Source organism: Grammomys surdaster, unplaced genomic scaffold (genome assembly GCF_004785775.1).
Source record: "Grammomys surdaster isolate TR1022 unplaced genomic scaffold, NIH_TR_1.0 125925, whole genome shotgun sequence".
NCBI lineage: Eukaryota > Metazoa > Chordata > Mammalia > Rodentia > Muridae > Grammomys > Grammomys surdaster.
In genome coordinates this window covers 2,276,774-2,304,493 of record NW_021620749.1, presented here as the reverse complement: position 1 = coordinate 2,304,493, position 27,720 = coordinate 2,276,774, and the positions used below count along the sequence as shown (strand labels likewise).

Here is a 27,720-nt window from a genome sequence, read left to right as displayed (position 1 = left end):
GATCAACAGATAGGCTGGAAGGAACCCCAGTGTGGTCCGACACTGCCACGTGGTTATAACAGTGACTAACTTTCAAAGGTGGGACTGAGCCAAACCTGATCTGAAGAGCTGGAAGGACACCAGAGAGGGTCCAGGTCTGAGCTGAAGGTAGGAAACAAAGGCCGTAAACTCCTCCAGGAGCCAGAGAGACCAAGAGGCCCTAACACACAGCAACATGGCATCTGACAGTCTAGACTTCAGGTCCCAGACAAGAAGTGAACAGGACTGGCTTTCCTCATCAAGAGTGGACTCCTGTTGAGGGGTTCCCAGGGACCCAGTTCTGAGGACCCAGAACTGGCAGAAGCTGGAAAGCTCACAATCCTCCCCACCCCCCAACTCATCTGGCTTTCTTGTCCCTGAGACTATTGCAGAAATTTCTGGGAAACTGAGTCACCAAATTGTTTTCACTTGGGAAGAGGAGCTCCCTGCTTTTATTAACAAGCTATTATTCAGATTTGTAAGCTCTTAGTTTTGTCAATGGTCTCCCGAGTGAACAGTAGAGACTGGTCACCCCCCTGGGGCTTGCAGTTAGCATTCCAATACCTGATTGTCCCATAAACTGAGTGCTGATCCCACCGGCTACTGCTGGTTTTAGAATTCCTTCTCTCCCCTTCTCTCTCCCTCTTCTTCCTTCTCTTTGTTTTTTAAACAGGGGCTCACTATGTCACCCCGGTTGGCCTGGAATTCACTGTGCAGAGCGGGCTGGCCTTGAACTCGTAGAGGCTGGGGCGTCTGCTTCTATTTTCAGGGTTCTAGGATTGAAGTCGTGACTCACCATGCTGGGCTGCTCTCATTTTCATGGAGAGAATGAAAGTGCTAAGTCACTTCGGAGTTGATTATTTTACTCTCTATCCCCCCCCCCCGGGGGGTTTGTTTTGTTTACTCTCAACTGCCTTGATAAGACCCTCATTTTCTTAGACATGGCTTCCTGCTGTGCTTCCATCTTCCTCTGCCTTCCACGATCACTTCTCATGGGGCCTGTACTAGTTTTCTGGGGCTGTCATGGTGTATTGTACAAACCAAGTTGGTTTTTTGGGTTTTTTTTTTTGTTTTGTTTTGTTTTTTTCGAGACAGGGTTTCTCTGTGTAGCCCTGGCTGTCCTGGAACTCACTCTGTAGACCAGGCTGGCCTCAAACTCAGAACTCTGCCTGTCTCTGCCTCCCAAGAGCTGGGATTAAAGGCGTGTGCCACCACCGCCTGGCTACAAACCAAGTATCTTAAATGAGACAACTTACTGCTTCACTGTTCTATCGGCCATAAATCCAGAGCCAAGGTGTCAATAAGTGCCATGATAGCATTGAAGGCCCCTGGGGAAGATCCTTCGTCATCTCTCCGGCCTTCCGGTGGCCCCAGGCACCCCTCGGCTGTGCCTGCATCACAATAATCTCTACCTCCATCTCTAGCTGGCGTTCTCTTCTGTGTCATGCTTCTGTGTGTTCCTCCTAAGGATACTGTCATTCAAGCCCCATCACAGTAGCCCAGGGGGGCCTCATCTTTGGATCCCTGCTGTGGCTGCAGTCTGTTTATCCAAATTAGGCCACACTCCTAGGCATAAGATCCTGGGGTGGGGTCTATCCCTTACCCCTCAAGATCACACTTGCCATCCTTTGTGGAGAGTGACTATGAGTCCAACCTCACCATGGTGGAATACACATCTGGCAGTCGGTTACATCTGAGGTGATCTTGCTAGCCACATGGCTGAGACAGTTTAGACTCACAAGTTCTGAAACAAATCTTTGTGGGGCCTCTAGGCTCCTGAATAATGACTGCCAACAGGAAGAGCTTGAAGCTATACCCTCTGCAAACCACAGGGAGCTCACTGACTGTCCACATATCTGTATAAAGAGCAGAGAGCCAAAGGGCCACTGAGCCACTCACCACGTCTCTCATGTAGACTAGGATGATGATGCCTTTTCTGTCTATCACAGGGAGAGGTGAGGGGTGGTCCACACACTGTGTAAAGCTCTGTTCCGTGTGCATGGGAGAATATTCTAGAGGAGAACTCAAGAGCTAGTGTTGGAGCTTTGGGATAGGCTCTGGGACTTACACTGGAGATGGTAGCACCTTCCCAAAAGCAATGTCACAGATGCTGTGACCAGGAGTGATAAAAACACACTATTTTGTTGGCTCAGCTGGTAAAAGCACTTATCACCATGTGTGACCACCTGAGTTTGATCCCTGGAGCCTAGAGACCCCACAAAGATTTGTTTCAGAACTTGTGAGTCTAAACTGTCTCAGCCATGTGGCTAGCAAGATCACCTCAGATGTAACCGACTGCCAGATGTGTATTCCACCATGGTGAGGTTGGACTCATAGTCACTCTCCACAAAGGATGGCAAGTGTGATCTTGAGGGGTAAGGGATAGACCCCACCCCAGGATCTTATGCCTAGGAGTGTGGTCTAATTTGGATAAACAGACTGCAGCCACAGCAGGGATCCAAAGATGAGGCCACCCTGGGCTACCCACATGGTAGAAGAAGAGAAATGACTCCTGTAAACTGTCCTCTGATCTCCATGAGCATGCCACAGTGCACACAAAAGTGTGCACGTGTGTGCGTGCACATGCACATACACACATTAAGTTAATGTAAAAATTAATTGATTTATCAAAGTGGTATAAAAACGAGAATTCTGTCATCAGTTAGCAAACCATCATTGCTTATATGCTCTTAACCCATACATTCACATGTCGAGGATACCCAAAGGCCTTTGGGAGCTTTTGGGAATCGGATGAGGTCATCAAAGTGGGCCCACATGTAATAAGAGGCTTTTAGGAGAGAGCTGCCTTTCTCAGTTTGTGGCACCACCGCCGTGGTCTGTTATAGGAAGAATAGAGTCACATATGCACAGATGACATAAAGGCATATGTGAAACCGTCTGAGGGAAAAAAAAGGGTCAGATGGGAGCCAGCCGGAGGACCAAGGGGATGGTAACGGGATACAGGGGAAGAAGCTCGATGTACTTGTATGGAAAGGCCTTAGCAACCACACACAACAAATTTAAAGAAAATCCAAAAGACCCCCCCACAAAGCAGGAAGAAGACCCACCACGTCAGCACCATACTCCCAGATTTCCAGCCTCTCCAACTGTGGGCTTAATAAAAGCCTGTCCTTTATGAATGACTCTGTCTCCAGCACCATGTTGTAGCAATGGCACACAGACTGGCTGATGTTACACAGTGTATTTTTTTTTTAACCGATGGAACTTTAATATATACCAGTGCTTGCAAACCAGCATGTTTACATTTGAAAGGTGACAAAACGCCATGCTGAGAACTAATTTGGGGCGATTTATTCCAAAGATATTTATTAAATGCTGTGTCTGGAATTTTTCCAATGCTGCAGAAAGGTTAATATCAAACGAGACACAATTCTGGCCCTAATGGAATGAAATACATGCTGGAGAGAGAAAGAATTAATTAACAAGGTAAAATAATCAATCAATTAATTAATTAATTAATTATCAATTAATTGACAGGAAGGATTAGGAAATGTTGTTGAGGAACACCTGCCTGACAGGAGCAAGGTCCCATCTCCTGCTTGGCAAATCAAACAGTCTGAACTATAAAAAGCATTAAATAGTGTCAGGGGTTTAAATAAAAATAAATGAATTCACATGATGTAGTCAAGTCGAAAGAGTGCCACTGAGTGGCCTGGGAAGATCACCAGGTGGCTTCTTAGTTTAGCTAGGTTGGATTTGAGAGAGAAGTCAGGTGAGGCCAGGGCGTGGAGTCTTGGGAGGGAAAGGCTCAAGGAAACTTCCTGCCTGGCAGTTGAGGGTTGTAAGAACAACACCCAGAAGTGGGAGGAGATGAGCCAAATGGACCCACGGGGGAGGCTCATGGACAGCCAGGTCTCATGGCATCTCCCAGAACTCTGGCTTTTCCTCTGAGTTACAGGAGAGCTACTGGAAGGCTTTAGCTGAGGAAGGCCTAGCTGACTGATCTAACACAGTTCCTCTGTTAGAAGTCTCTAGAAGAATGTGTAGAAGAATTTAAATTCACAAGTTCCATTGAAAAGTCATTTTCTAAATGTCAAACACTTGCTTTCCCCCCCCCCCCACTAAAGTACAGCAGGTGGTTCTTGGCAAGAAAATAGTCCACTCCTTCCGACACAGACACCGAAGGGTGGGATGGAAATGAAGACTTGGGAGGCACACTCGCTAAGTTTAGTCAGTCTTCACACTTGCTACCGAGAAGCACATATGCTCCGGCTTAGCACCGGGAGAGGGTTCCTTTGTCTCTCCCTACACCAAGCCCAGCTATTTCAGGGTGGCCAAGTGTCTGAAGGAGGCTCTGCTACTCCTGACTCTGCCAGGAAGGATGGGGCTTACAGGCTGAGGCAGGGGCTGGAGTGAAGCTCTGGATAGGTTATCGGCATGGTCTTGCCTCTTCCTCCCCAACTCAGGCTGGTCTAAGAAACAGACATACAGCGATGTCCTTACCATGGTGTTAAAATCTCCACACAATTCAGCCACCACTCAGACCAGCAACTCCCCATGTACCTGCAAACAGAAATGGAGTAATTGACCTCAATAAAAAGGAGATTGTGAGGGAAACCATGAGACTGGTTCTGCAGCAGAGACCACACACTGGCCCCGAGCGGTGACTGCTGGCTTCCTGTACCGTGGACGTCCCTCCTAGGGCTGCGTTGAATCCCCAGCGCAAAATGGAAAAGAATCTCTCGTTCAAAATCTGTGACTTTGAAGATGACAATAACAGGTGAATGAAAGTAAATGTTGTCGTCCAAAAGGGCATTTATTTGCTAACACAACAATGAGGTAACGAAAGAATGAGGTAATACTAGCATTCTGTGAGACTCTTCTGGAAGATAAGGTCTGCTGATCTTCCCCATTGAAAGCTTAGACAGGAGGTTGACCTTCCTCCTACTTGGACCACAGCAGTGGGATAGAGAGACAAATCAGTGGTTAAGGGCACTTACTGCTCTTCTAGAAGACCTAAGTTTGCTCCCAGCATCTACATCCGGCAGCTCTCAACTCCCCGGGGGATCCAGCACCGGCTTCTGGCCTCTCTGGGCACACAAATACACACAGATAAAAATGCTTATTTTTGCAATTGGGGCAAAACACATGGAGTGGAAACTATACAGCTGTGGAAACCGGGGTCTGTAGCTCAGCTACTCTGGGACAGACACGATCCTAAGAACATGTTCCAGGACGTGGGGAGTCTCCTGGTACGTAAGAAGCCACTCCTCAGAGGCAGCACCAGACTTCGAAGTCTCTGCTTTAACCTTAGACTTCCAGGCCTCAGAGCTGGGAGGCCTGAGTCCCCACTGTTTGTAAACCATTTGCTGTGTCCAGTTCTCCACAACCACAACAAACAACTGAACTACCCTTTCTACATCAGTTTATGCCACATGTGGCTTTCGAGCCTTGGAACCGAACTATCCCACCACCTTAATGGTTTCTTTCCACACCTACTGAAGCCTGTTACATTATCCTTTTGGTTTTTAATCCAGATCACACCTTAATCCAGGTTTTGTCTTGTGTCTGGAGGTATGTCAAAGACTGAGTTTTGCTGGAAGGTCTGACAGGATTGTGAACAACTCTTAAGTTTATTTGTGGTTCAGCAATCCTGGTGGCTCAGAGCAAATGTAGGAGTCATGTTTGATTCAGAAGGGGGAAAAAAAACCCTACAAATCATATATCTGTACGGGTCTGACTCAGTGCAGACACATTTATTTAGAGATTATCAATTTTACAAATACTGTGGGTCCTTATTACGAGTTCAGCTGTTCAGACATGCCTAAGGCACACCACCCTGCAGGTTAATACCACGGTGGATTTTCAAAACAGTTGATGCACTTCAAGAATGGAGCCTTAGCCTTATAAGGGAAGCAGCTGTGTAGGGTGATGGTGGAATGGACAGCATAGCTCTGAGGCCAGGGGTGTGGCCCAGTCCTGCAGGAAAACTGCCCAATGACCCTGAGTGGGGGGAGTCACACCTCCTTCTGCCTCAGTTTCCTCCTCTCTAACTATGAACATGGACCTTATTTACTGGCTCTGAAGAGTTTTCAAGCTTCGAAATTCAGACTTAACTCCAGGGCTCTCTAACTACCAAAGCCAAGAAAATCAAAGAAACCAAGACTTCTCTTGACAGCAATGGTCTTGACCTTTCTGGTTGTGAGGGAGGGCTGGGCCTTCAGACATTAAGGGTAAGCCTGGCAGGCAGAGACAAGCCTACCCAGGCAGGGAAATGGCTGATGGTATTCTTACTTTTATTTCATTGTGTGATCACCTTTATTCTGTGCTCTGGAGAAAAAGGTGCAAAGGACCGGGCTGGACACCAGACTGGAGACCTAAAGACTCTTGCCCCAGGGGCCGCAGCTGGATAGCCAGCAGGAGGGTGAGCTACGATGATCTCAGGCAATGTGGCCCAACAGCTGCCCTGAGAGGTTAGGAGAGCAGGGTCCATGCAAGGAGTCTGTCTTCATGCCTAGGGCCCTGAGGGACACAGGAGGCCTCAGGCCAGCAGAGAACATGTTAGAGAGACCGTGGGAAAGGGGTTTTTCCCAAGGATTGTCCATATTGGATTGTCCATTAGGGAAGACCTAAGGCCTTGGCAGGCATTGGGATCCCTTAGGTGGGAACTGGGAGGCTACCAGCTTCTACCTCATACAGATTCCTGGGCCCCGTGCAGTCCGACAGACTGGAAAGAGAGGACTGGTTTGGAAAGGTGTGGGGTTAGAAAGTCTGCCTTTTCTGTACTTTGACCCCAAACACCAGTGGGATTTGAGAATCAATAGACTGCTAACTACTCCCTGACACATTCCAGGCCATACTCAAATTGGGGTAATTCTACCTTCCCACGCACTCCAGGCCCTTACTTGCCTCTGCTTTCCCATCCTCTGGGGTCAAAGGGAACTCTGTGTGCAATCCTCACAATCCAACCTCAAGGGGCAGAAACTCAAGCCCCTGTCCCTTTTGTCCTCTCCACCTCACACTGTGTTTGCTGAGCGAATATTGTACACCTCAGACTAAATGTTTAACTTGGAACTGGGACCCCGCCCTCCCACCCCGAAGATGGAGCCATTGAGCCAGATCACAAGGTAAACACAAGGCAGCTCTTCAGGAGGCTGCCCTGCACAGTTTCTGAAAAGGATGACTTCGTGGGTTAATCATTGTTTCATAATTATGCCCAGATCCTAAAGAACTGCATTTCACTCTCTAGGTAAGTCATATGCTCTTTCATATTGTCTCCCCTTCTGTTCAGGGAAGAGTTACATTTGTCCCCACACTGCCCCCGCCCCCACAGTCCACCTGCTCGCTCCTCGCTCCTTGACAACTCCCCAACTCCCCAACTCCCCACCAGCGAGCCTTCCCAGCCTCCATTTCCTCCTAACACCATTGACTTTTGATCTCAGAGCAGAAGGAGTGTGCTTTTATTAGATTCAATTTGCAGGAAGGCCCCAGCTTGCCTGTGAATCGAGCCATAATAGTCAATGAATAATCACAGGGCTCAGCCAGCCTGGGCTTAAACTCTGCTCAGACCTAGGAAACCACCCAAGAAGAGGAAGGGGGGGGGGAAACAAACAAAAAAGGTAAATGTGTATCTGTTAAGTTCCTGAGTATGTAACTGGTCAGGGCTAAGGTAGGCCAACCACCAAGCAGAGGCTGGCCTAGAAGATGCTTGGGGTCCCCTCTTCCAGAGGGCCAGGCAGAACACAAAGGTGCCTGCAGTCTCTGAGACCTTGCTGGTCTGCCATGTGTGCTTCTAGCTGCTGTTGTTTTACATTAGGCATACTCGGACCTGGCAGGATTGGGGTAGCTTTCCTGAATGCCTTCCTTCCTCTTCATATATATGACAGTCCCCCCCCCACCAAAGATTTTCCTAAAATGCTCATAAGGGAGAACTTAGAAAAACTTGTCATTCAGGTATTTTGAACCCATCTCTACCAAGTTCTCAGCCCTGCTGATAAATCCTGTTATAGGTTTGCTTCAAACCTATAACAAAGTTATAATCTAAGTTTAATGATATGGGTGCATGACACTCGGGTACTAACTCCCTTTGTAGCTCTCTGCTCAGTATTACCAAGCACTACCCTCCAGCTGCCTGAGCAGCCCTGAAAGGTATGGTATCTTGGCTCAAGAAGGCTTTTGTGGATCAAAGAAGTCCTTAAGTGGCCATGTCTCTGGAGCAGAGTGATGGAAGCAAGCAGTCCTGTTTGGGGTACCTGAGCTTCAAGAGATCACTATGTGTGTACCAGGCTTCTCTGACACATGGTCAAGGCATGGGAATAGATGCAGGGAGAGAGGGCCAACGGCACACTCCTTCAGACAAGTCAGTACCTTCTGCTATGTTTTTTTTTTTTAAGTTAGCATATGCGGCTCCGTGTCTCCATGGTAACGGAACAGGGAATCTGTCTTCTATTTATGGAGCTCCTCCTTGACCTGGGTTCTCTGGTCCAGACCTGAATACACACTGAGAAGCCACGAGGAAATATCAATTCCCTCTGGACCTGGCTGTTTTAGCTTAGTAGATTGGGCCTTGACTCCTGCAAAGGTGATACACTAGAGAGAAGTATCAAGTGAAATAGTATCTTGATTGGCAATAATTTCAGGTGGGGAGTTGCCATAGAAACCAGGAACCCTGAGTACCAGGGAAGCTGGGGCCTTCCACTCCTTTCCCAGCAAGGCTGTCCTTGTAATGTACCAATCGTCAGTCCCGTGGCCTTGCCAAAGCTTGCCATTTGCAATTTCATACGCATCTCTGGTATCAACCTAAACTTGAGAAGGAACGCAATAATATCCAACGTACTCCTGTGCCTATGGACCAATTACACAGGTTTCCAAACATGGACGGGGCGCCTTCTGACCAAAAGCGAAACCACCCTCTGGCTGGTGTTTTGACCAAGAGTTTGGGAGAGTCACGCTGGACTTGGCATGTAGTTGACCTGGTAGACCATGTTAAGTAGAACACCAGAGCCTTGATGGACTAGTAAGACTAATAATAGCGCTTAAGTGCTAGGCCAAGTCGGCGCTGAGACTCGGCTCAGCCCTAGGGGGCGCCATCCGAACCGAGGCAGTAGGAGGGGCCTCCCCAGAGTCAAGCGGCTGCGCCACGTTCTGCTCTTCCACTCCCGACTCCGCCACCCGCTCAATGTGCGCCTCCCTAACCCCACGTAAGAGTCTTTTCCCGACGGAAGGACCAGAAATCAGGACCCACACGTAGCTCCAAGCACAGGGCCGTCTCCACCGCAGAAGCCTAACCATCCAACCCAAGTGCCACTAGGGCCCCCAGCTCGGACCTGCAGACAGCCGTGCGCCGGGAAAGCGGGCGGACACGGCCCTGCCCTGCTAGCTAGACCTCCTGGGCACAAGGACCGAGTCGAACCCCAGGAGCAGAGACTAACAGGCAGGCGACAACGGGCTGCAGGGGCGCAGGGAAGGGCCCGGGAGCAGCTTGGATCCGCGGCTGCCGGAGCGCGCTCTCCTCCCACGCCGGCCTCGCGCTCGCTCCTCCTCCGCGCTCTTTCCGTCACCCCTACTGTCCCCTCCCCCGGTCCCCTCCGGCCCTCCCCCAGCTCCAGAAGAGCGCGCGGCCAGGAGATCGGGCTGGTTACTTCCTCCACCGCGGCGCTGAGCACGGAGTGGACACCACCAAGGCCCGCCAGTCCCCGCCACCGTCCCCGGCCCCGCGCGCCCGGATCGGCCCTACGCCCTCGTCTCGCCCGGCCTCGCGCGCCGGGACCGCCGCGATCTCCTCTCTTCGCCGCCCTCCGGCTGGCCCTGCCCGCTGCGGCGCGGTAAGAGCGGCCCCCGTGCGCGACGGTCCTCGGGAGAGACTCCGCCCGGGGTGGGGTGTAGTGCGGGCGGCCCCTGCTCCGGCCGGGCGATCGCATGCTCCGGAGCGACTCCGGCTGGTTCTTAGGCACCCAGTGGCCTCGGCGGGCGACCTGGGCACCGGGCGGGGCGCGGGCAGCCCGCTTTTGTTTTGGGGAAGCCAGTGGCCGCCCGGTGCGGTTCCTGCTCGGGGCGCGCTACTGCGTTTCTCGAGGGGGCTTGAGGCACCTGGAAAGGTGGCCGAGGTAGCCCCAGGTTCGGGGTGACTTGAGTGGGGGAAGTGCTAGGCCTGGGAGGATATGTGGGTGTCCGGCGCCTGGAACACCTGGCAAGTTGCGGCTCTCGGGAACGTGTCACCTGCTTGGCCAGGTCTGAGCTTCCCTGCGTCCCTGGGAAACCAGCACGGGACACGGTCCAAGTAGGGGCGCTTGTGGCTGCCTGTCTTTATTTTCTCCTTAAAACATATGAATGAAGGAGTAACCCGAAGCGTTTGCGTATTTGACTGTTTTTTTTAATTTATTATTTAATCTCATAAGACTTGTACTAGCTTGCACTCAATTTCAGGGGAGCCTAAAATAGTAGTTGACTCGCTACTTATTTAGAAAGTAAAGCGATGAGCAGTCCTGGTTGGAGACAGGAGTCATGTAATTCACCAGTTGAGAGAGAGACTTGCTCCCTGCTATGGAAGGAAGCTCCTGTGCGGTATCTGCCTGCCCACACTACCGCCAATCGGGAGATACATCTCAGTGTTAAGCTTTTATTAAAATCTGAGTAATCTCGCAGCACAGTTAATGTGAACACCGCGCGTCCCACGGGGAAATAGCCAAGCTCTCATATATGGAATTAGTCATTCACCTCTCTAAACTGATCACTAAGCGAAAAGCAAACCAACCTTCAAGAGGTTTTGTTCTTTTTTTATTTTTTTTAACCTAAATTTACCTAAACACAAATCTATGCTCTCTTATATAAGTGATTACCTGTTTCAGTAAGGATACAGTTATCCATGAAATTCTTGTTACAAAACTTAACTATACTCAGTCATTACATCTCTGCCGTTTTCTCCCATTTCTTGTTACTCTTTTTTTTTAGCCGCCCCCCCACTCCACCCCCAGTACCAAAAGGTCTAAACTTGAAATTGATTTATCTAGAGTCTTGACTTGTCCCAGGGGTTAGCAAGCACATCCAGTAGAATAAATGAACTTAAATTTGATTAGCCGTGTGTCTGCCTGGAGCCATTTAGTAGAGGGCTTTAATTCTACATGGTTTTTTAGAAAACTCATTAAAAGCCAGGCAACAAAGGAACCCTGTTCTGCAGCCGGTAATTACAGCTCTTTATGTGGGAGTGGGGGCCTCCCTTTTCTGCTCCTGTTTGTACACAAAAGGCAGGGGAGCTCTTCTTCGATATCTGAGCTATTCTTTGCCTCTCAGAAGCGAAAAATCAAAATGAAATCCCCAGGTGTCTGTACATTGGAGCGACAGAAAGTGTTGTCGGACAGGCCCTGGATGGACCATGTGGACTCCTCTTGCTCTGTCGCTGGTTTTCTTCGAGAGGCTTGTGTTTAATCAACAGGTTACAGGCCTGACTCCATCCAAGCAGGCACCTTGAAGTTCTCAGTTGGCGAGCATTTCACAGGGCTGAAGTGTGACAGAAAGGCCTGGTTTAATCATAATTCTGTGCTCTCTGCTTCAGTGGGGTGTGGTAGGGAGAGCCCACTCAGGCATCGTCAGGATTTAAGGCCCTACTGATCTGAGGTGTAATCTCCATAGACCCCCATAGGAGTGTGGCCTGGGCCAGTGACTCAGTATCATTGGGCCTCAGTTGCCTCAGAATATGGTGATTTTATGCTTGGAACCTGGATGCTCAGGAGGATTGAGGGAGTGGGACTTGTGTCTTCACATCTGGAGCTAGGCCTTCATTTGTGAGGAATATTGAGCCCTCAGTGAGTATAGCTGAGGTAATATACCAACGGAGAATCTGAACAAATGTGTCGGCTCTGGAGACTGACTGCACAGACCCTGCTGTGACCTTACCAGGATGGTGGCTGCTTCAATTCACCTAAGCTTTTCTGGGCTGCTTTAACCCCAATTTGCATATCTGAGCTTCCAGAAGCCTTCCCCAGGGCCTCTTTCTGCTCTCATTGCCTTTTATCAAGGTGTGAGTGTGTGCACACGTGTGCCCTCGCACATGTCGGTATATGCATGTGAGTATGTGTTTTGTAGGAAATTGTTAAGCCATCTGTCATTGGCCATAATGTCGACTATAAAAAGAACATAAGAAAGAGGGATCAAAGCGAGTTAAATAATTCTTTGAGACTATGCTATCTGCTGCCTCTAGTGAGTTCTATCAGTTGCATGCTAATTTTAGTGACTGTGTGTGGTTAGCAGGTGGGTGCACATGAATGTCGGGGGAGGATGGGGGTGCACACTCCACACCACGGAGCTGTTGAAGGCTCCAGTTCTGTAGCTCGGAGCCTGGAGGAGGGAGCTGCTGACGAGTGATGGTGATCTCTGGTGTGTAGAAGTGAGGTTCGGTGACTGGGTCCGAGTAACACTCTGGTATTGTTGAAGGGCCTTCCTTCATTTAACACGTCACTTGCTAGACTCATAACTACACATTAGGGCCCCAGGAAAAATTTCAGATCACTGCAAGTTACATTTTGTTTTGTTTTGCTTTTCTTCAACGTGCTTAACAAAACGGTCTTAACAGGTCAAATTGATTTTACTCTATTCAGTCAACCTAATATATTCACAACATTATATAAGCACAAAATAAATATCCAAAGTACTGAGACAATTTCCTTTTTCCTACTAGCTCTTGAGATCTGATGTGTATCCTCACTCAGAGCCTGTCTCCCTTCACAGTAGCCATGTTCTGTGCCAGTAGCCACGGTAGCTGGTAGCTGCTTGGTTGGTCAGCCCAGCTCTGGGATATAAGCCCCTATTATTTAAGCAAGGCCTAGCTTCTTGAAGAAATGCAAAACTGTGCTACCCACAAAGGAGAAATGTCCTCAGATGATATACTCAGAGCCCAGGATCTGGGACAGTGTGTGGGGTTGGGTGTTCAGGGCCATGTGCTTCTGCATATCTCAGAGAAGAATGGGTTTGTGTGTGTGTTGGTCTGAGTCCCGTGGGAGCTTCCAAGGCAGGGACCCCCGTGTAGCTTCTTTTAGAGGCCCAGGTTGAATTGACTGCCCTGTGGAGACAGGAGAGGGTGTTTTGTGCCTCTGCTTGGTATATCACCTCAGCTCTTACCTCAGCTGACTATAAGTAGCACAACCTCCTTGCTCAGCTATGCCAGGGTCCAGGGAAGCCCATGGAGTCTCACATCTAAGTGGAACTGTGTGGGACCCCTTCCCCAGACCTTGTTCTCCTTGAGAGCTGCTTGGCCTGGATCCCTTTTAAATAAGAATTCCCAATGGTGACGTCAGCCACCAGTAGTGTTCCATTCGACTAAAGACTGAAGCCACCATCAGTGGTCAATGTTATCTTTAAATGTGCTTCGATAGTAAGTAACCTCTTTGATTCTGTCTCTTTCACTTTTTTCTCAAGATGAATGACTTTGGAATCAAGAACATGGACCAAGTGGCCCCTGTTGCCAACAGTTTTCGAGGGACACTCAAGGTATGTACTTCTTATTTAAATTATCTTGACAGTTTCAGAAACTCCATTAGTAAGGAGGGAAAAGCCCATGGCCCTGGGTTGTAGATATCTTAGCTATGTGGCTCTGATAAAATTGTATACTCTCTTTGAGCCTCAGTTTTCTGTGCTGTCAAATAGGTATCTTGATGCTAGTTGTACCTGTTCTCAAGATTTGAAAGAAGTTCATTTGTAGATGAGTTCATCCCCAGGCTCCTTTCAAATGGGAAAAACAAGTCCCATGATTCTTTTTCTTTTTTTTTTTTTTAATTATTTAATGTACGTGGGTATGCTGTCACTCTTCAGACACACCAGAAGAGGGCATCAGATCTCATTACAGATGGTTGTGAGCCACCATGTGGTTGCTGGGAATTGAATTCAGGACCTCTGGAAGCACAGTCAGTACTCTTAACCACTGAGCCATCTCTCCAGCCCACATCCCATGATTCTTAAAGAAAACAGCTGGAAAGATTGTTTCTGTATTTCCGTGGCTGATCAAGAAGGCTGTTTGTTTCTGAACTTCCTTTATCTGTGTCTGTGCACATGCACCATGATACACACACAGAGACAGGAAGATGGTTTGTGAAAGTCAGTTCTCCCTTTACTTTCACCGTGGAGGTCCTGGGATTTGAACTCAGGTCACCAGACTTGGCCCCGAGTGTCTTCACTGGTCAGCATCATCATTCCCAGAAGGCTGTTTGACTTAAATGAAGAAGCTGAAGAGTAGGCATCTTGTGTTACTTCCTTCAGGAGGGGATGCATCCACCTGGGTAGGGGGAGCCTGCTCTGTGTGCTGCAGCAGCCCAAGGATGTTTATGCAAACCCCAAACAGACTAAAGACAGAGCTGGCTCCCCTGTGGAAACCCTTCCATGTTGTGTCTGTGACATGTTGTCAACTCCTTTTGTTTGTTTGTTTTGTTTTTGTTTTTTGTTTTTTCGAGACAGGGTTTCTCTGTATAGCCCTGGCTGTCCTGGAACTCACTCTGTAGACCAGGCTGGCCTTGAACTCAGAAATCCACCTGCCTCTGCCTCCCAAGTGCTGGGATTAAAGGTGTGTGCCACCACCGCCCGGCTTTGTCAACTCCGTTTGGAACACTCTTGTAGCATAAACTGGTCATTTCTTGTGTGAGGGTGTGTGGTATGTGTGTGTGTGTGATGTGTTTGTGTGGTGTGTATGCATATGTGTGTGGGGATGTGTATGGTAGGTATCTTTGTGGTGTGTGTAAGTGTGAATGTGTGGTGTGTGTATATATTTGTATATGGTGAGTGTGTGTGTATGTATGGTGTGCGTGCGTGTGATGTGTGTGTGTGTGTGGTGTATGTGTGTAGTGAATGCGTTTGTGAGTGTGTGTGGTGGTTGTATATGTGTGTGAGTATGGTGTTACTGTGTGTGTGTGTGTGTGTGTGTGGTAAACAGGCCAGTGATAAGTGTCTTTCTCTATTGCGTTCCATTTTATTTTTGAGACAGCATCTCTCACTGAACCTGTTGCTCATCAGCTAGTCTTGGCTAGGAACCCTGTCTCTGCTTTCCTAGTGCTAGGATTACTAAACTACAGCACAGTCTCTAGTGTTGGCTCTTGCTTAACTTTGTTTTTGGGTTTTTTTGTTTTTTGTTTTTTTTCGAGACAGGGTTTCTCTGTGTAGCCTTGGCTGTCCTGGAACTCACTCTGTAGACCAGGCTGGCCTCGAACTCAGAAATCCGCCTGCCTCTGCCTCCCAAGTGCTGGGATTAAAGGCATGCGCCACCACCGCCCGGCTTTTTTTGGTTTTGTTTTTTGCTTTTTTCAAGACAGGGTTTCTCTGTGTAGCCTTGGCTGGGCTCTTGCTTAACTTAACCTCGTCTTTGTAACAGGGTCCCTTGTTCTCTGCCTGCTGGCCCCAAGTTTTTTTTTTTTTTTTTTTTTTAAACTTTTTTATTTTATTTTATTTTATTTTATTTTATTTTATTTATATGAGCATACTGTAGCTGTCTTCAGACACTCTGGAAGAAGGCATCAGATCCCATCAGATGGTTGTGAGCCACCATGTGGTTGCTGGGAATTGAACTCAGGACCTCTGGAAGAGCAGTCAGTGCTCTTAACCACTGAGCCATCTCTCCAGCCCCATGGCCCCAAGTTTTTAAAGGTTCTCCTGGGTGCCTTCCTAGCACACTGGCGTCACAGCCAAGGGGTCCCCCATGCAGCCTTGTGTGGGTTCTAGGGATCCTAATGCATGTGCTCACACTTACCTAGCCAGTTCTTTCCCCACTCCGCCTCCCCCCTGGGGGGGGCGGGCCCCCCCGCAACCCTTTCTCCCTAAACCATTTTTAAGGTTGTGTGTCTGGTGTAAACTACAGAGGCAGAACCTGGCACCCGTCCTTCTGTTTGGTTTAGTCACGTGCCTTCAGCGGGGCAGAAATGGTAATGGCGTAAGGACTTACTGTGATGGTACAGAAGCTACACACAACCCCAAGAAAAAAAGCCCTTTGTAAACTGAGAGAACTCGCTGACGTCTGGTTTCAGAGAAGACGTTCTTTGCCAGAGTCTGTGTGGAAATGTGTAGTGAGGGTTTGTGCTGCTCTTACTTCCTGATTTTAAAAGAAGAACTTCTGGAGAGACACTTTCTAGAAGCCTGGGGGGAGGGTTTTGTTTTTGTTTGGTTTGTTTGTTTGTTGTTGACATCTACTTGATATTTCACCCAAATCATCCCTGCATAAAATCCTAGGACCGTCCAGTTGAGGTTTTCACACTCCTCAGTGGGCCTTCCCTCCCAGGTAGCTGGCAATCCTGCGGGGCTGAGGATTTGGGGCTGGGGCTGGCAGCCTGTCTGTCCTCTTGTGCAACAGGTCTGTTCCTCGCTCTTCTGTGTTTCTGGAATGAAGGCACAGTGTCTGGCTGGTTTATTTGTAAATGTGTTACACATTTTGCTCTCCCATGACTCAACATGTGGGTCATTGTGTTACACACGATGTAGGATTTCCAGGTTATGTTGGGAAATAGAACTTTTCTTCACGTTTCCTAACAAGCCAGGCTGGGGTGGACCGGCCTTGCCTGCACTCATGCTCCTCCCATTCAGGGCTGCTGCATTTCGTAAACATGGAGTCTGAGATCATGAGCCGTCCACACTTCCAGGGCCTTATGTGTGTATCTGAGTTTTCCTGAAAGATGCCTCTGAGAGCCTCCCTGTGGTTAAAGTTTCTACAATCTTTTTTTTATTTTTTATTATCATGGAAAATATTAAGGTTGTTTTTCACAGATTACTATTGTCTGAACCACTTTGTGGTGAGGAGGAATTCCCTACTTCAAAGGAGCCTTCCAAAGATAAAAATAGCTTGTTATTGTTTCAATTTCCCGTTTCTTCCCAGCCTTTCCTTTTTATTTGAATTTTATGACACCAAAACCCTTTGTCAGCTCAGGTTTTTCTTTTCCTACACACCCAATCTGACGAAAAGCCGTCTTGGTCTTCTCTGAAGACTTCTCAGTATGGTCCTAAGATTCTGCCATTTTTAGATGTATTTCATTTATTAAGTTGATTGTGCTGATAAAATAATCTTCCAGGCCATCTGGCCCTATGAGGTTAATTAAAGAGTGTAGAGTGAGGTAGAATTGTTTGGATTACTTTGAGGTCATTGGCCTGCGTTACCTTAGAATGGCTGATGTCATCAGGACCCATGGCAGGGTTACTGTTGAACCACTATGAAAACACAAGTGAGTTCACGTGGCATTTCTCTTTCTTTTCCACAGCGCCAGCCAGCCTTTGACACCTTTGATGGCTCTCTGTTTGCCATGCTCCCTTCTCTCAGTGAAGAGCAGACACTCCAAGAAGTGCCCACAGGCTTGGATTCTGTCTCCCATGGTAATTTGTTCTCCACCCTGACAGATGGTGCACAGCTTCCCTCGGCAGCCGGGTTAATAAAGACATAATCAGTTAATAGAGATAGACCTTTCTCCAGCCAAAAGTATCGATATCTTGAATATTGGGTATGAGAAGTCTGATCAATTGGACCACCTGGGAGAAAGTGGTTTTCCTCTTGTGTGAGTGAACTGGTCATTCTGGTGTCTTCACAGGAAATTCCCACCTGTGAGCAGAGACCTGTCACTCACGGTTTGGAACTCTTGAGAGTTGTGCTTTGGTGTTTTCAAATACTTGCTCATCTCCCTGGTGTCTTTTTCAAATAGAAGGTAGTGGGTATTGAAATGTGTCCCAGTTGACACACACGCACACATGCACACACATGTGGGTACACACGTGCACACACGTGGACATGCACACTCACACACACCTTTCCCTTTGAGTTTTGAGACCACAGATTCCTTTTGCTCCTCTTAACCCTTTAGTAGTAGTTCTGGTTGCCTTTCTTTATCCCCGTCAAAGGCCAAGCACATCACATCCGTCTCTACAGTTACTTCATAAAGTGAATGGCTGGACACCTTCCAGGTCGACTTGTCATATATGTGAAGTGGGTGCTCAAGCACACAGCCCACAGAGATCAATTAAAGCTCCCGTGCTTTCGTAAGTGCAGTGCCGTCAGGCAGTCATGTATCATTCCCGAAATTTCTGAAAGCATCAGAAATGTTTCTTTCCCAGAAACATTGTGGGTGCGCCTGTTTTACCGTGCAGTGTTGACTGCAATGGACATGCCAGCCTTCCTTTGCCAGCAGCTTAGCTTACTGGACACAGCTCCCGTCAGGCAAGGTCACTGAAGACAGCCAGGGACGATCCAGCCTTTTGACATTGCAACCTGACATTGTCATCTACAGTGGCCACGCTTGATAACCATGCAGTCAAGTTACAGAAATAAAGCCTCGTGCTTTGAATACGTCTGACAGTTCTGTGTTGGGCTGCATTCACGGCGGTCCTCCACTGTGCACAGGATGCAGCCTGCAAGGCTGGACACTTCTGAAGCGTTTTGAACAGAAACTGTAAAATTTAAAATTTTTAAATACATTTTAGGTAGGAATGTTGTCTGCGGATCTCTGCTTTATGAAGCTTTGCAAAATATTTAATATTTGTTTTAAAATATTAATTTAAAATATTTAATTTTTGTTTTAAAATTCAACACACACACATACACACACACAAGAGAACTTTGCCAGGCTCACTTGGGACTCACTGTGTAGCCCAGGATACCTCATTAGTCTCCTGTCTCTGTCTCCCAAATGCTGGGATTACAGTTGTGTACCACCAAACTCATTTTTATTCTGGATTTTTCTTTCTATAATTGGAGTAATTTTAAGAGTTCTGAGAAGCACAGTTGGTTTTGGTTCCTAATGTGTTTGCTTACTTTTTAAAAAAGGAAAAATAGCATGCCAAATTATATAATCTCCTTGATTACTCTGATAGAGTATACTTTTAAAAAAATCTTTCCTTGTTTGCTTTTTGAGTTTCCTTTTTGGTAATACTGGGTATAGAACGTACTGCGTGCTAGGCACTCAAGTGGCGGGTGGCACCCCAGCCCCGCAGCTGGATTCCGTTAAGGAATCATCTCAAGATTTGTGCTCAAGGTTCTCTCTGATAAGTGGGCTGGGCTTATCCTAAGCTTCTGTCGACTTTGCCACCTGAGTCCTCACGTCCCTGTGGTCTCTCTCTAGACTCAGCCAGCTGCGAGCTGCCTTTGCTCACTCCCTGCAGCAAGGCGGTGATGAGCCAAGCCTTAAAAGCCACCTTCAGTGGCTTCCACAAGGAGCAGCGGCGTCTTGGCATTCCCAAAAGTAAGTGCTGGGCTTTGAGGCTGGTGAGTCCCTGGAGGATGCGAGTGTGGGACCTGTTTGGCTGGGCCTGTCTTTAAAATGCTCCTGGTTGTCTTGCAAGAAATGTAGCCTCCTTGAGCCTGTGGCCTGCTACATACATAACCCCCCCCCCCACACACACACACACACACACTCATTAAACACCAAGTGCCATTGGCGGCTTAGAACATGTCTGTGTCATGGCAGAGTCGTGTCTTCTTAATTCCCTGATTTGGGGCTGTCTGGGCTTGGTGAATTGTTGAGGGCCACGTGCCCTCCCAGCCTTCCAGATGTTCACTGGTCATGTCCTCTCCCACCCTCCCTGCACAGACCCCTGGCTGTGGACCGAGCAGCAGGTGTGCCAGTGGCTGCTCTGGGCCACCAACGAGTTCAGCCTGGTGAATGTGAACCTGCAGCGGTTTGGCATGAATGGCCAGATGCTGTGTAACCTCGGCAAGGAGCGCTTTCTGGAGCTGGCGCCTGACTTTGTGGGTGACATCCTCTGGGAACATCTGGAGCAGATGATTAAAGGTAAGGTACAGGACTTGGGAGGCGGGGACCCAGGGAGCAGGAAGGTGTACCCTTCCACTTGAGGCTGCCCAGTGCTAGAGTCCATTGCCTCAGAACATCCCCAAGCAAGTCAAACAGGGAGGTGATGATGGGTCTTCATTCCATGGAGGGAAGCGTGTACAATGTTCGTGGAGTGCCAGGTGTAGCCACAAGGCAATAGCCTGAGTCACCAAATTGCTGGCTGTTGCCAGGCTGTACTGGTTGTACCAGCTCAGAGCACCTTGGATATGTAGGCCAGCGAGGGTGCCAGGTGGGTGAACTCACTAGGAGGACTGAGAGAGACAGGGTTGCCTGAATGTAAGGCAACATGCGCAGACCATTGCAGATTTGGTAGGAAGTGACTCCAGTCCACTGAGGATTTTGGAGAACGGGCTGTAACTGATCGACAGCTGATCGACTTGTGTATACACAGAAATGTTAAAAGCAGACGCCAGACTCAGAAATCTCACCAAGGCTAGACACTCTCTTATCACCAGCCTTAAAGATCAGTGAGGCCTGCTTAAACGATACCTGGGTTTAAATGGGGGACAGCGGCAGTAAGACTAACTAACATTAAAACAAGCAAACAAAAAAGTTTAGTACCATGGCTAAACTTACAACATATAAACTCAGAATTTCATTTGGGGTTCTGCTGCCAGGCTGGTTTATTGATGTTTCCTAGAGCCAAGAAAATCACCTTTAAAGACCCCTGATTCCTAGGGAGCATAGACTGGGCTTACCCAATGCGTTTCTGGGCAAGTCTAGCCTCTGGGGCTTTTGTTCTGTGTGTGTGTGTTTGTGTTGCTTGGCCTCAAGGAATGATATGTGTGGTCGTGTGTTCCTAGTAGTTACTTACACAGAACACACTTTCCATGTGGACCTCGGAACATCCCAGACTAACCTGTAGAGGATGTGAGACCTCACAGAGGGCAGGAACCAAATCCATTTCTGTCACCCAAGGTTTTCCCAGCCCCAGGACAGATGGTTCTTCATAAACACAGGAATGAAGTGAACACACAAACCAGGCTGTTCTAGACAGTGACATCACTGATTTTGGAAAACTTACCCCAGATCATTAGAAAAATGTCTTGTAATTTTAAACATAAGAGGACTGAACCGAAATGGAATGTGAAGTACGGGTGTTGGGGCGAGTCGTCCCGGTGTCCACAAGACAGGAAGTCGAAATATGGCTCTCCTCGTAGAGTTTTCAAACTGTATCTTCCCTCTTTTTCAGAGAACCAAGAGAAGATGGAAGACCAATATGAGGAAAACTCACACCTCAATGCAGTTCCTCATTGGATCAACAGCAATACATTAGGTCAGTCAGGTGATTGTGCCTTAAGATCTCTGGTTTTGGTCTTTCCAGTTCCTCAGGTAGCCTAGACCTTCACTCTTCCTGTGGTGGCTCCATCCACTAAGCAGCCGAAATATGGCAGGTCCACGTGAAATGTGCCATGAGAATCTAAGACTCTGACTAACTCAGAGGTCTTAAAATGAAACCAAGAACATGCACTATTCCTTGATGAGTTAGGATGCTTTTTATATATTGAGGTGACCACTGCTATGCTGAGTCAGTTGTTCCTTGACTCTCTTATGTAGCCCCTGGAAAACTAAGCATTGCTTAAGTGGCTCCTATAATCTCTAAGAGACAACACTGCTCTAGACCATTTTAACCGTAAAGAGAAAGAAGTCAGTAGACACTAATGTGATGTGACAGAGGAGGTAGCCAGAACAAACGTATAGAAAACTCACTATCCCTGGACTCTTGGCACCGGATACCTATCAGAGAATGGGGTCCTCTGTGTGTGGGTCTAGCTATTGAAATACTGACTGACTCTGACGTCTGATGTCTGATTCATCCTTGTGTTCAGGCTTCGGCATGGAGCAGGCTCCATATGGAATGCAAGCACCGAGCTATCCCAAAGACAGCCTCCTGGACAGCATATGCCCGCCGTCGGCCACGCCTGCAACTCTCGGCTCTGAACAGGAGCTCCAGATGTTGCCCAAGTCTCGGCTCAACACCGTCAGTGTCAATTACTGTTCCATGAGCCAGGACTTCCCTGGCGGCAACTTGAATTTGCTCAACAACAGTTCTGGTAAGAGAATGTTCTAGAATAAGGTTATTGGTTTGTCCTGGAAGCCAGTCAGGATGAGAGATGCTTGGTAAGCACATCCTGTCTTTGCCCATTGGAGAAGGAGGTTAAAGGTCTGGGCCACCTTCCAAGTGACTTCCCAAAACGCAGACTCACAACCTGTTTGAAACCCCGGTCCAGTCTGGGTTCTGTCGGTATCAAGTGAGCAACACTGAGTAGCTGGAGGACTTTAAGCTAACTTCTTCATGGTGGAGTACTCTCCTGAGACACATGGGAATATGCTAGGTTTCTTTTAAAGGATGTAACATACATGGTCCACACATCTGAGATTATACATCCGGTTGAATTAACGGGGCTGTGTACTCCCATGTTAACCGCCATCCACACGGAGCCAGAGTTTCTAGCCATCTATAAGGTTTCTTCCTATCCCTTCCCAGCCCTCTTTATAAGAGCGACCCATTTTCCTTTGTGTCAACACAGACTGGCTTTCGCCATCCTGAGATGTCACACGTGGGTTTTGGCTGACTGTCTTTGGGGTTTAGAGTCTTGAGTTTTATCTGTATTGTAGCATTTGCTCTTTCTTGTAATCTTAAGAGTGTTTTACCACATGATGTTACATTTTATCCATTCTTCCCTTGGTGGAAGGTTGTTATTTGCATATAAAGTTGTCCAAGAAATTAGCGCCTGAGTTTAAGAGTGTTCAGATGGGGCCTGAATGATGCTGTACCAGCCATGTGTATAGCTGCTTTGGGGGTGGTTGGTGGAGATGCAGAAGTTAGGATCTCAGTGCTCCTTAATTGATGACCCACGGGTACTGGCTCTTCTTATATCCTGGAGGGGGTCTCAGCATTGTTTGGTTGTTTTTACCAGGAAAACCCAAGGACCATGATTCTCCAGAGAATGGTGGGGACAGCTTCGAAAGCTCCGACTCGCTGCTGAGGTCCTGGAACAGCCAGTCGTCCCTACTGGATGTGCAGCGGGTACCTTCCTTCGAGAGCTTTGAGGAGGACTGTAGCCAATCTCTGTGCCTCGGTAAGCCGACCATGTCCTTCAAGGACTACATCCAAGAGAGGAGCGACCCAGTTGAGCAAGGCAAACCAGTTATTCCTGCAGCAGTACTGGCCGGCTTCACTGGTAAGTGACTACTCAGGGCCCCAGTGGGCTCCTATGTGACCACAGCACCCACCACACTTGCCCAGGCCTTGTCCCAGTTTGCCTGTGATATTCACACTCTGGGGCTCGCTGTACACAAAGCTTATAGAGCCAGGTTCTCAGAAGTTTTCATGTTAGGATCTGGGGGGTGGGGGAAGATCCCAGGCCACACCCTCTACCTGGGATGGGAGGTGGAGAGGTAGGAGGTCAGACAGACTCTGGTCCTGGCTCTGACTCATACTCTGGATCTCCAGGAATGTAAACTGGCCTGGGGAAGGGCAGAAGCTGGCTCAAGGGATGCCAGCACTGTTTACCCCTCTTGGCCTCCAGAACCATCCCAGAGAGGACGAGGGAGCTCTTCTAGGCAGAGAGCAAATCTTAAAGCTGTTTTTAGAACCACACAATTTCAAAACTGGGGCAAAAATATCAAGAATGTTCGTTTTCTTTCCTCCAGATGCCTTTAAAATAGATTCTCTTTCCGTATGCTGGCCACAAGAAACCACTGTGTATTTTAAAAACCCACTTTTAAAGATACGAGATTAAAATGAGGATGTAGGGATTTTCTTTTCATTGTCAAAAACAAACGGCTACATATATATAAATTCATAAAGGGGTTTGAATCTATGGCTGTTCTGATACCTAGGAATCTAAGAACTGTTAAGAAAACCCCACAGCATTTGGAGTGTCTCCCAGGATGGTAGTTGAACTGGCGTTTGGTGGTTAGCCCCGTGGTGTTAGCGTGGGTAGTGTGAAAATCCACTGGTGAACCCATTCAAAGGTGACAAGTCCAAGTGGTCACAAAGCCTTTTATATCTGAGGGGAAGGTGACAGCTTAGGATCAGATCTCGGTTTTCCTTCCCTAAACTGACAGGCACCCAAGACAAGTTGCTGTACATTTTTAAGAGAGACAGGGCTACAGCGAGCCTCTCTCTCAGAGTGGTGGTTCTGAGTGCCCGTGCAGCAAAGGCAGACACTTGTCAGTGTAGGTCACCCCTGTGTATTCCATGTAGCAAGTCTCATAGTACAGCTTGCTTCTGGTCATGAGGGATGGACCTTTGATAAAATGGCCCTGGTGTCCCCACCCCAACCCCACTGGGCATTTTCAGATATAAACTTTTAAGGCTCTTGTACAGGAAAGCCTTAAACATCAAGAGGGTTAGTGCTGATGAGAGTTGCTGGTTCTGTATCTTCCTCCCAGAAGGACAAATACGGTAGCCGAGGTAGAGTCTTGGCTAAGCCATCCTCTGGCGAGAATAGTGTGTTGAGAACAGTGGCTCCTCTCCATTACAGTGTTTACTGGGTGCTCCCCGAAGCCCCACCTAATCAGTTAGCACAAGGCCCAGTAGGGCCATGCTCTAAAGGCAGGCTGGTCACTGAGAGGGTCAGATTCCTGATGATCTCAGACTCCCCGTGTAACCTGCCTCTCTTTACCCCAGGAAGTGGACCAATCCAACTGTGGCAGTTTCTTCTGGAGCTACTCTCTGACAAATCCTGTCAATCTTTCATCAGCTGGACGGGAGATGGATGGGAGTTCAAGCTCGCTGACCCTGATGAGGTACGGCCGTTGGCACTCTCGGTCTCAATCCATCACGTTGGGTTCTAAAGCCAGCCCTGAGTACAAGGAAAGCCAACAAGAGCCCTCCTCCACCAGGAATCCCTGGCTCTTAGGCAGAACTGCAAGCCGCTGCCTCGTGGACCAATGGGTTTGGTGTTCATTGGGCAATGCCTTCCTCTGGAGACATTGTCTGTCAGAGGTCTCTGGTGGCCCTCAGCAAACTGTAGGGGGAGCTTGCCTTTGTTCCTAGTTAGTCAGAGCACATAGCCCAGCAGCCTTCAGGGTTGGAATTGAGGCTCCCCGCTGGAGAAGGCTTTGGTAGGCCTGATGCCAGCGATCCAAGTAATCTGTCACCCTCTCTGTGTCTGGGGGAATGAGCATGGCTCATGGGAATAGTCTCTTCAGCTATCACATGGCTTGAAATGTGTCTCAGCCGGCAGAGTGGTTGCCTAGCTTGCGCGCAGCCGTGGGTTCCATCCCCAGTGCCACAGAAATCTGGTAATCACAGTACCTTGAGTGAGGGCGAGGCTGGGATGGGGAGCAGAAGCTGGAGAATGAGAATTTCAAGGTCCTCCTCAGGGTGAGCACCTGGGGTTAGGGGAGCCAGTCATGATCCAAGAGAGGACATAGGTGACTCTGACCTTTCTCTGTCTCCCCAAAGGTGGCCCGTCGGTGGGGAAAGAGGAAAAATAAGCCAAAGATGAACTACGAGAAGCTGAGCCGGGGCTTACGCTACTACTATGACAAAAACATCATTCACAAGACGTCGGGCAAGCGTTATGTGTACCGTTTCGTGTGCGACCTGCAGAACTTGCTGGGCTTCACTCCGGAGGAACTGCATGCCATCCTGGGCGTTCAGCCTGATACAGAAGACTGAGGTCCTCAGGACCACCCTGAGCCAGCCCCGGGCCTGGGGACTGAGTGGGAAACCCGTCCTGACCCACTTGCTCCAAAGACCCCTGGGAGAGCAGGATGGGACCCCTTTGGGGAGAGCCACCAAGCAGCAGTGGTCTTTCATCTCCCCGCCTCTTCCACAAGCCAACGCCCCATGGTGGAAACCGACACAGCTTCTCTGTCCTGTGTGAGTCCCCCAAGGGAAGAGTCTCTGGGAAGCCACCGTGGCACGGAGCAGGCCGTGTGCAGATCACAATAGTTGTGGCTATTTGAGATGCTTCAGGGAGCCAGCATGTGGTGGATACACAGACACTGAAAAACATTGTTTTTCCTTTGGCCTTTTGCCACCAGGAGTAGCAAATGCAAAAGCCACCTCCACTTGAGAGGGCCAGGCAAGTGGAAGGGAGTGATTGTTCCATTTCAGAAGTCAGTTTGTTTGTACATATTATTGTATCTTATAATTGTCCGAATCCTCCAACAGTTCTATTTAACAGAAATTGTATATTGTATTTAAAGTAATTATAACTTGTCTGAATCAAGAATGCAGATACTTGATAGGTTATCCATTTTTGTTTTTTGTTTTGTTTTGTTTTCACTAGTACATAGGAATGTCATTTTACACGGATTTAATCTCTTAGGGACCAACTGAGAGAAATCATAATGTTTTTGTTTTATTTACCAGCAGGAATGGGGTCTGAAGGATGATCCTGGTTTTTACTTTTGTTCTGTTGTTAATGTTGTTCATTATCTGACCAGGACTTTGTATATTGGGTTGGTTTTTTGTTTTGTTTGTTTTTAATAAGAAACTTAATGTTATTATTTGAGGGTCCATATGGCCTCTCCACTCTCCTGGACTGTAAAAGCTGTAAAGCAGTGTTTTTCTTGACAAATGGCACATGTTTTCCACTTCCCTGCATGCCTTAAGCCAGTTTATACGCAAATGTATTTTATTTTTTGGCATAACTGTGTTTTCCAGGCAACTCCCCTGCCCCTAGCCAGTCCTTCCCTTCCTTCGCCCCAAGGTATTCTGTGTGACTACAATAAGAAGACTATTTTTGGAAATATATGACTCCTTTTCAGATATCAGAAGGGATTTATGTAGCAGCTATTTTTACTGCAAAAGTAACTCACTGGAAAAAAAAATTGCAATTTGTACGAAAGCTTTATTTTTATCTTAGTCATGTAAAGAGAGATGTGTGGGGCAGGGCTGAGGCCAATCAGGAGGGATCTTCCGTCAGCTTTGACCTTAAATGAAGCGTGGTGCTTCCTGGCTCGCTGACCTGCTATGTCTCTTACCATCCGGGCTGCATGCTCCTCTTTCTGCTCCGTGTGCTCAGAGAGTTTGCTCTTCTTTTTTTTTTTTTTTTTGGCCATGGATACCCAGAAGCACAGACAGGGCAAGCACGCTGGGGAACGGTGTGTTGGAGCAGTTTGTAGGAGGTTCTTATCTGGTGAAGAGTTAACTTCACCGTGAGACCCCACACTCTCATCCAGTTGTATGGTTTCTTAAAGTGCACGGGCATCGCCATTTACCAGCATGGTGGCCTCTGACCAGCAAGTGACATTGATAAAAAGCCCTTATATCATAAGACCCCACAGGGGACACAGAACCAGCTGGGACCTGCTTTGCCAGCGCTGGGATGTCTTGGCCTGCATGCCCGAGATAAATGCTTTGTGGTTAAGCACGGGAACCTGTTTGTTGCCGGGACATCTGTGTGTAATATAAACAGACATGGGACTAGGAACATACTCTCGTCAGAAGCTTAATTCTCGGTCAGTTTATATATGGTCGAGCCACATGAAACTGCCAAGTTTAACCCGAGTTTTGTCAGCTGAGATGACGGTTTTACATGGTTGAATCTAACAGTCATGGACGTCTTCAGAAGTCTTTGGCGTGGTCTTAAGTATGAAGGTTTTGTAATTTGGCCTCCTCTTTCTCAAATAAAGTATTTGGTTTATGATAATGCCTCTTTGTAATATTGGCTCCTTGCAATACTCCTCCCTCTCCAGTCCCCACAACAAAGGAGGTAGATGAGGATTTGAACTCATTCCACACCCTCATCTGCATGACATGAAAGTCCAGTCTATAGCTCATTAGTCTAGAAACAAGATGGAATCCACTGAGCCCTTCCTTGAGGAATTAGAATAACAAAACAAAACTGTTTATAGTGAAAAATCTACCTGGGAAAGGATTGTAATAGAGGTTTGGAGAGAAAAGAGATGTTAGGAAGCATGTGTGAGATGCTGAAGCCTGAAGTTGAAGCATCTTTGTCATTTGAGGCCATGGCGCCGT

General features: G+C 48.0%; 1 protein-coding gene across 2 annotated transcripts; it reads left to right on the top strand.

Annotated features, from left to right (window-relative positions):
* Nucleotides 1-9,570: 9,570 nt before the first annotated feature.
* Nucleotides 9,571-27,391, top strand: Ets2 (ETS proto-oncogene 2, transcription factor). Of its 2 annotated transcripts, none has more exons than XM_028752525.1 (10): nt 9,571-9,803; nt 13,390-13,461; nt 17,199-17,310; nt 19,047-19,166; nt 19,515-19,715; nt 20,968-21,051; nt 21,605-21,829; nt 22,697-22,960; nt 24,415-24,533; nt 25,195-27,391. In XM_028752525.1, the coding sequence occupies exons 2-10, from the start codon at nt 13,390-13,392 to the stop codon at nt 25,408-25,410; spliced, it is 1,413 nt and encodes a 470-aa protein (XP_028608358.1). In that variant the 5' UTR covers nt 9,571-9,803; the 3' UTR covers nt 25,411-27,391. The 2 variants fall into 2 exon arrangements, with proteins under 2 accessions (XP_028608358.1, XP_028608359.1); XM_028752526.1 differs by lacking the exon at nt 9,571-9,803 and adding an exon at nt 12,544-12,751.
* Nucleotides 27,392-27,720: the final 329 nt, after the last annotated feature.

Excerpts from the sequence above, each read along its gene's own strand:
- Ets2 (XM_028752525.1), top strand. The coding sequence starts at position 13,390 with ATGAATGACTTTGGAATCAAGAACATGGACCAAGTGGCCCCTGTTGCC. Across the intron at positions 13,462-17,198 it reads GTTTTCGAGGGACACTCAAG|CGCCAGCCAGCCTTTGACAC; the intron begins GTATGTACTTCT and ends TCTTTTCCACAG. Across the intron at positions 19,167-19,514 it reads GCGTCTTGGCATTCCCAAAA|ACCCCTGGCTGTGGACCGAG; the intron begins GTAAGTGCTGGG and ends CTCCCTGCACAG.